The following is an 8,776-nucleotide window of genomic DNA, read 5'->3' as shown; positions in this document are numbered from 1 at the left end:
TATACATATACGTATACACATACATCGTAAACATATACATCACATACTATACATCGTATACATATACACTGTATACATATACATCATATACATCATATGCTTATACATCATACACACACACATCAGTGTTAGGAATCAAACCACTGAGCCATACTCACCCCAGTCCTGAATGAGATATATGAACTTTTTTGAGATGGGATCTTCTGTAGTCCAGGCTACCCTTGAACTCTCTGTGTAGTTGAGGATGTCCTTGAACTTCTAAACCTGTCATTATCACCTGAGTGCTAGCATTATCCAGTTTATGAGGTAGTGGGATGGAACCTAGTTTTTGTACATGCTGGACAAGTCTACTGGCTGAGCTATACAACCTCAGCCATTTGAAACATGTTCTTTTTTTAAAAAAAATAGTTCTTTTTTCTTTTATGAGCACCTAAATATTCTTTGGGCCTAACTAGAGGATGTCCACATGAGTAGGGGTAGGAACTGTGCCCATTTACGTCAGGCACATGTTGGATTTTACCTAACACAAGTGACCTGAGCTGAGGAGGATTGGCTGGTGGAAATTCCCCGGTGACAGGGACTCCCTTGGCATGAGTGGGCAGAGTGGAAAGTACTACCTACACTCAGCATCCTCTTCCAGGGTCTCACTAGGTTCTGTGTGCCCTGCATCATTTGGTCCTCTGTGTAGCCCCTATTGAGAAGTAGCTTATCTGTAGTTTACCCCCTTGCAAACTGGGACAGAACAGGCGGGTGGCTCCCTCGAGGCCACAGACACAGCAAGGGGGGAAGCCCAGATTCAAAGAGGGGCCTGGGATTCCTTTCCCTTTATATGGAGGGGACAGGAACTATACTTTTTACATTCCTATCCTCATGTGGCCATGCCCTTTGATCAGCCTGGAATTGACTCTGGCCTGGGTATCACCCTGCAATGAGGCATCCCCATCTGACACAGGGAATGAAACATCACTCTCTAGATACCTGTCATAGCACCTCCAGTGTTCACAGAGGGAATGTTCCCTACTCCAGCTCCTGCTCATAGTCACCCCAAAACTAACTAGACAGAGGGCAATTGGTCCTGGGCAGCAACACCCACATTCTCATCACTAGCACACCATTCCTAGGCTCTAGGATGAGTACTCCGCCTCCTACCTGGCTCCCTGCCTAGATATTTCAAAGGTACTTCACTCAACATTCCCCAAACCTCACACACAATGTCCCCCAACCCAGAAGGCAGAGAAACACCTTTGTCACACACCTGGACTCATGACATCTGTTACAGTCCTTCCCAGATTCTATTCGCTCTTCCCATAAATCCCTGCAATCCAAACCTCCAGTGACCTGCTCTCTCCATGACATGGAGGACCCTTCCGCTTCATTTCTGTCTCTTTCCTGGAGAGCAGGATGTATGAGAGACAAACTGAGCCAAACTGAGCTCTGACCTGTCCTAGGGAGGGTATAAGGTCAGGAGCTGAGCTCTTGGTGTCAAGCTGAGATCATGGAACCGGGTCTCAGCCCAGTGATGCCCTCCCTTGGGGCTCCCAGAACCCTAAGCTCCAGCCTGTGCACACTCGTATCACTTCATTCAAGTGTCTTCACTCTCACGACCAGCCCTGTACACAAGGTTCACTTTTATTCCCTGGCTCACCATCTACCACCTCTCCCTAGACCAGGAACCCGTGGAAGCTTGGCATTGTCTCTTGCGTCCTGTCAGCTCCCCAGCATTTTGAATTCTCCCAGAAGAAGTTTGACCAAAGGAGAAGGCCAGATGTGGCTCTCCTCATCCCTTCCCTCCTCCCTGTCTGCCTCGCCCAATCTCTGCCTCGCCCGATCTCTCCCTGCCTCTCTTTATGGACAGGGGTGGAGGGGGTGGTCTCTGGCCGGCAGGAAGGAAGGGACCAAGGGTGAAGTGGGGCTGTGCTCCTTGTTGAGGGGGACAAAGCTGAGACCTCTGTTTACCTTGAGGCAAAGGCTGAGAGGAAGCCCTCAGATTACAAGAAAAGAAAGAACTCTGACCCTGGTTGTCTAGGGTCAGATCAATGAGAATCTTCTCCTCTAGAACCAAGGAGTACTCTTACTTGGCTGGAGTAAGCTTCCCCATAAACACAGCATATGCCTAAGGAGAGCTATCCCTCCCCCTTTATTATCAAAAGTTTGGAAAACTCACCCTGGAACCATGGAAATTCTCACCCCAGCCTGAACCCAGCTTATCTCCTCTTCCAGTGTGATCTTCTGTCCATTTCTCTGGTTCTTAGAGGCAAGGGGAGCCTGTGCCACAGCCAGAATTCTTTACAAAGCTCTGGACCACCTCCAGACCCTCTGGGCAGACATTGCTTCCCCCAGCTTTGCCCCTATCTGTGGAGTGTCTCCCTGCCTGAGGAACCTACCTGCTTGTTTATGAACGGATTCCTCCCCAGCTGGCACTCCTCCCTGCTCAGTACCACCCCATCTCGAGTCTGGGGTTCCCTCCGACAGCAGGCCTTGGGCACCTCCTCAGTATCCAGCGTCAGCAGCCGAAACACGGAGGCCAGCTTGAAGTCTTCAGGTCCGTTGACCCCACAGCAGCCAAACTAGGAGAAAGCCGAGCCAGTGCGGGAGCTAGTGTGGGACTGGAGGGGATGCCAGCCTCTGCCAGGGCCAAGATCCCTCTGCCCTGCATGTGACTGTGGTGATGACCTGTGTCATCTGGGTCTTCTGTAAGAGGGGCATGGCTATATGTTCTGTACCTCACCAGCACTTGGTAAGCAGTACACATATAGTTGCTAAGATGTTATATTATGCTATGCTAATTATTGTCTTTACTTTGGCCTGTGTATATTTGTTCGTGTGTGTGTGTGTGTGTGTGTGTGTGTGTGTGTGTGTGTGTATGTTGTGGGAGCATGTGTACACATGCGTGGAGGCCAGAAGTCAATCTCAGATGTTATTCCTCAGGTTCTGTCCATCTTATTTTTCAGACAGGATCTCTTATTGGGACCCGAGGTTCACAGATTAGGCTAGGCTAGGTGGCCAGTGAGTCCCAGGAACCTACCTGTCTCCACTTCTCCAGTGTTAGGATTGTAAGTGTACATCATCACTCCTGGATTTTTACATGGGTGCTGGGGATCAAACTCAGTTCCTCCTGATTGCACAGCAAGCACTTTGCTGACTCACCCATCCCCTCAGCCTCTGTAGTGATTATCACTAACATCACTCACAATGGTACTGACTAAGGACCTAAGTCAGGGGCCGTGGACTGTGATCCACTAGCCTTAACAGCTTGGAGAGCTGTGCAAATGATGATTCACAGGCCAAGAGTGGGATCAGTGATTCTTGATGGATTGTTGATGTCTGGCCCAGGCAAGGGACTAGGAGGGCTCTAGAGGACAGATTTTTTCATGTCAACATTCTGTCTTTGAGTGTTCATGGCATCCCAGGATGACATGGGGAGGGGCACTCACTGTGATCATGACTGAATTCCAGGTGGCAGAGAAAACGTCCGTGTCATTATCGCCTTGGTAGTGCTTGGTAAGCTCCTTGGTGAAGAACTCTCGGGTGAGCTGGGGACAGAGGAGAGGGCACTGAGTCCTCCCAGCCTGTCTTTTCCAGGTGATAACTAAGCTGTCCATTTTGGGCAGGCACCCCATTCCCAAGGCTTGGGACCTTGATGTTTCCTCATAAGCTGAGACAAGCATGTCTTCATTTACGGGCCTCATCTAACTCCAGGATGGAACACACTGGGAACCCTGCTCAGTCCTGCAGCTCTCCTCAGAAGATGACTGTGGGGGTGTGCTGGGGAGAGGGAACATGACTGCCATTCTATCCTTCAGAATCAGCAGGTGTGAGACCCAACCTACAGGAAGCCAAGGTGTGGGTAAAGAGGGAGACGTCAATCACCCATAGCTCCCCACTATGTCCTCAAAGTCACTGTTCCCAACAGCTTCCTCGGGCTTATCCTTCAGTCCCTCCTGTTTGGAGCCCTTCTATCTGTGGTACCAGGCTCACTAAGCTCAGAGTGAGGAGCTGGCTGAAGCCTTTGGACTGAATAGCCTGTGTGTAGGCTAAGCAGGGAGAGGCTGGTAGCCTAGCATGCTACACTTCACGCCCAGACTGGGGTTGTCCTCTCCAACCACATGACCATGTGACTCCCAGCATCACACTGTCACTGGGCCGAATGGAGACTCTAGAACTAGGATGGGGCTTATACCAGGTGCTCCAGGAGTGGGGACCCTTAGGCACTCCTGCTGGAGGCCTTTTGGAATTACCTACCCCTATAGGAGGAGACCTTGCTTGGCTGGGTTTCTCTACACCCCGCTACCTCCCTGAGGTGCGGGTCATGTTTAGGCTCGAGGCACTGGATGAGACAGCTAGTTCTAAGGGTGTCTTTGAAGAGGCAGGGGTCACTCAGTAACCCCCAGTGAAGCAGGATGGGAAGCTGAGTGGTACATACGTGTTCCCTGAAGATGAAGGCCAGGATGGCTGCTGAGAGCTCTACAAGGAAGATGATCAGGATAAACAGGAAAAACTGCAGAGAGAGAGGGCAGCTGTGAGGCCCACGCGGGTGCCATCTTACCGCACCCCTTATGTGATAGATGGAGTGCACTAATCTTGTTAGACAGACAGACCTTCGCTCCCATAAATCACCGCTTTCATAAAAAACACGCCAACGATATACCCTTGGAGCCGCACAGTTGTGACAGAAAGTATGAGCAATGCAGACAAATAAATCTGTCTCCTGAGCACATGGTGGCTGAGAGACACTGCTCTGGGCTGTGCACGGCCTGAGTAGCCCTACCTGGTGGCCCTGGGAGGAGGCTCCCTTTGGGAACATTTCCTTTCGTGAATTGTCCAAGCTGTGGGATCCCAAATTCTTGGGGATCCCAGGCTGGGTTTCCTACCCTGGCAACCTTAAGGCCACTTTTTCCTGCCCCCGTGTCTCTGGTTGCTGTGGAACTAGGAGGCCATGCTATCTTGAGTGGCAGTAGGGAGGTCATGCTATCTTCAGCTGAAACAGAGACACAAGATGGGGAGAAAGGTTGTGAGGCTCAGGGAGTGGCGTCTGATGTCTCTCACAGAGCCCTGTCTGCTCCACTCAGTAAATCCCTGTGTTCCACAGATTAACCAGGATGCTCTGATGTGGGGCCCTCCCATGCTGGGTGGTTCCCTGTGCCCAAATTAAGCTCCAGCCCCACCTCTGAGAGGCTGTCCTGACTTGTCCCAGCAGAGGGGACCCTGTCCACATTATAGCATCAAACAGAGACACCCAGCTACTGCAGGCTGCTGCCTCCAGCACCTGAGTGGTCTCAGAACAGACTGTCACTATGACCCCGTGGTATGTTGTGTGTCTCAGTGTCTCAGTCTCTGGTCCTCACCAATACTGTTTTGGAGTTGGAAAAAAAAAAAAAGAAGAGGAAGAAGCAGTTTGGCCTGCCTTCCTCAGTACACTTGCAAACTCCATTTTCACCCCAGCTGGAGCCAACAGCAGAGGGACTCACCGGGAGCACACACAGAGGCTGGTCCCTATGGCCCATCCTGGCCAAGCAGAAACCACACTTGTCAGCCTGTACTGGCTGAACTGAGTGAGAAGAGACAGCAGTGTTGGGCTCAACCTGAGGATATCTTGGGTCCCTCTTTCCCAGTAAAGAGGGGTTGGTGATACAACGGAGTGGAAGACAATGTGGGTCTTGGGTCACTTGGACGAGCTGTAGAACCTTCCTCTTGCTAAGAACTCAGCCACTTAGTCCTGACCTCTTGGGTGCCCTGGGCCATGGCAGATGCTTTGAAAGCTTGGTGTGGTGTAGTCACTGAGAGAGTGTCTCTTTTCAGGCCACACCCCACCACCACCACCCCAGAGTTCTGGCATTTCCATTTGTCTGGTCATCAGCTCGACTCAGCATGGCCCTCTCCCTGCTCTGTGTCCTCCTTGACTGTTGGCAGGTCCTCAGGCTGTTGACCTCACAGTGACACCTGCATTGCCAGCTGTGGCCAAGAGTCACAAATTATGGATGACACATGGGCAGTCACTTTGTACTCTGAGATCGTAGGTGATGAGCTTTGTGTGAGAGCAACCTTGCTGATCTCTTGGAAGGCCACGGAGCGCCAAGGGAAGCCTGTGCGCCATCTAGAAGAACAGCAACTGGCATGCCGCCCACTCGGGGTTACAGGACACTCATGGTGGTCTGATTTCTGCAGCACGGGGGAGGGGCAAGTACCCTGGGCAGCGACCCTCCATTTTACTGCTGGGCTGTGGCTCTAAGAGTTTACTGCAGTTTAGGGGTGACTGCAAGAGCTTCCAGTTTTAAGAGTTATGAATGGCCAGGAGAGTTGTGACTAGCCAGGACTAAGTATTTTTATTTCCCATGTCAGGAACCGAGCTAAGCAAGATGCACATTTTCCCAGTGGATTGTGACCATAGAATGATAGCTGGGAAGATCTGGTTGTACCCATTTTGCACATGTAGAGTCTTAGGTTCAGAGAGGTTACACAGCCAGCCCCAGGACACACAGCCAAAACATCAAAGCTCAGCTCCTTTTTTTTTAAAAAAAAAATTTTTTTTAAATTTATGTTCATTTTAAATTGTATGAGTATTCTGTCTGCATGTACACCTGCATACCAGAAGAGGGCATCAGACCCCTTTATAGATGGCTGTAAGCCACCATGTCAGTTCTGGGAATTTAGCTGAGTACCTCTGGAAGAGCAGCCAGTGCTCTTAACCACTGAGCCATCTCATCTCAACAGCCCCCAAAGCTCAGCTCTTACCGACAACTGATCTGTCTCTTCCTTGTGCTTCATCCCAAAGTTTTTATTGAGTACCTGCTCCGCGATACTCTGGGCATAGACAAACGGATACATACAAGACAGACACAGGCCCATCCTGTGGTGGACTGCACAGAGCTGATGCCTCAGAGAGATGCCAAGAATGAATGTTGCAAATCTTGGCCTGGGAGAGGGGACATGAAGCCTGTCCAGAGCAGGGAGCCTGGGAGTGCCCACCTAGTACAGATCTGTCTAGCCCAGGGTGTGAATTTCAAGAGGAAAGTGCAGGTTGCAGTACACACAGCAGAGGCAATGCTACACACTGACCCCCACCCCTTCAGCCCAGTGGCTTCCTCTTGTTCCCACAGCTTCCGGCTGCTTAGGGACTTTCCCCAGGGGCCACATGCTGCCCTCCCAGGGAATTCCCATCCTCTGACCTCTGTTAAGCTGTGAGGTTAGCAGAGCCTTGGCGCCCTTACTCATGGGGAGGGGCCAGGTTCTCCTTTTTGGTAGGCAGTCCTCAATTTCCACACAGTACAGCTCATGTCTTCTCCTCCCCCCCTCTCCTTTCCTATCCTTTCCCCTCCTTCTTTCTCTACTCTACCCCATGCCCTTGTCAAATTGAAAGCCTTTAGGTAAGTTGGCCACAGGGGTGTTTGTGACATTCAGAGGAGACACACAGGAAATGGCTGGTGTGGGGGGCACTGACCTACACATGTGCTCTTGTCATTAGCTAATCTAGTCATTAGGTGACTCATGACAGGGCCGACTGTCCTCAGACTTGGGGTTCTCAGTTCCAGAAGCAAGCAGGGGTTGCTCCATATCTAGGCCTTATGGCTGCAGACCTTGAGGCCAGGGTCCTAGGATGACTACAGCCACGCTCTGTTTGTCCTTTCCAGACAGCCTGGCTATGGAGGAAGTCAAAAGCCTTCAGGAAGCCCCCAGATGCTACTAATGTCTGACTCAGTGGCCATTTCCTACTGGAGTAACTACACAACCAGCTTTAGGCTGGAAAAAAGAACTGGTTTTAGGTTCTGGACCTTTTAGAAACTACCCTTCCAGAAGGGCTCGGATTGTAGCTCAGCAGGCAGAGTTCTTGTCTAGCATATGGGGATTACAGAACTGCACAAACTGGACACGGGGCACACCTATAACCCCAGCACTTGAGGGGTACAGGAGTACCAGAAGTTCAAGATTGTTATCCTTGCCCCCAAAGAAGCCTGGGCTAACATGAGATCCAGTTTTAGAAGAATAGAAAAGCCTCTATACCGCCGAAACCGCACTCCACTACACACATGCCACCTGCACATGTCACACACAATTCACACACTATTATGTAATCCACAAAACCCACAACAGAGGTACATATACCATATACACCGGGCAAACATATATGCACACATACACTATAGTAAACAATATAAAACTACATAGGGTGGCACATATCACACATGCACACGCCACACACGTGTCTATATACTCTCTTAGAACACACATACATGTACACACCACACACATGTATCTACTCACTTAGAACACACACACATGCCTACATCCCTAGTGTATCCCTCTTGTACATGATTGCCTGTCCAGATCTCTTCTGGGCTGGGGCCTAGTTTCCATGGCAGCAGTCTGAGGCCTAGCATTACACCCTGCCTCTGACCCACACTGACTTTAGCCTTGTGTGGACTGGGATTGGGAGAGGGGTGAGCAGGGAGCATGGAGAGGAGGGGTGATAGCAGGAAGAGAGACTGAGAAATGGAAGGAGATAAAGGGGAGAGGAGGGGCCGATGTAGAGATGAGCAGGCGGAGACGGAGGGTCAGAGAGGACCTGACTGGTAGCCAGCTCACGGACTAATTCAGCCTGTCCCCAGCCCTCAACCTTCTTAAACTTCATGCAAAACAAATGCCCCATTCTTCTCTCCGGCTGGCAGGGTTCAGGGTACACTTAGCCGAGGCTGGCAAAGCAGCCGAGCACAGCCTGCTGTCAGCCAAGAGCACAGGCTGCCTTCCGGGCTTGGCTGCAGAGATGGGCCCATTAACAGTG

General features: G+C 50.9%; 1 protein-coding gene across 1 annotated transcript in view; it reads right to left on the bottom strand.

Moving 5' to 3' along the window:
• Tspan18 (tetraspanin 18) overlaps positions 1 to 8,776 on the bottom strand; it is a 128,418-nt gene that overhangs the window by 4,265 nt on the left and 115,377 nt on the right. The window contains exons 6-8 of the mRNA XM_028778482.1: positions 4,424 to 4,498; positions 3,435 to 3,533; positions 2,385 to 2,567 (exon numbers count right to left, since the gene is read on the bottom strand). Coding sequence (XP_028634315.1) covers positions 2,385 to 2,567; positions 3,435 to 3,533; positions 4,424 to 4,498 — 357 coding nt within the window. The remainder of the gene's footprint in view (positions 1 to 2,384; positions 2,568 to 3,434; positions 3,534 to 4,423; positions 4,499 to 8,776) is intronic.

This window comes from Grammomys surdaster, unplaced genomic scaffold (assembly GCF_004785775.1).
Source record: "Grammomys surdaster isolate TR1022 unplaced genomic scaffold, NIH_TR_1.0 338, whole genome shotgun sequence".
In the NCBI taxonomy this organism is placed as follows: domain Eukaryota; kingdom Metazoa; phylum Chordata; class Mammalia; order Rodentia; family Muridae; genus Grammomys; species Grammomys surdaster.
The sequence above is the reverse complement of the archived record's forward strand: the minus strand, read 5'-3'. Positions and strand labels throughout refer to the sequence as shown.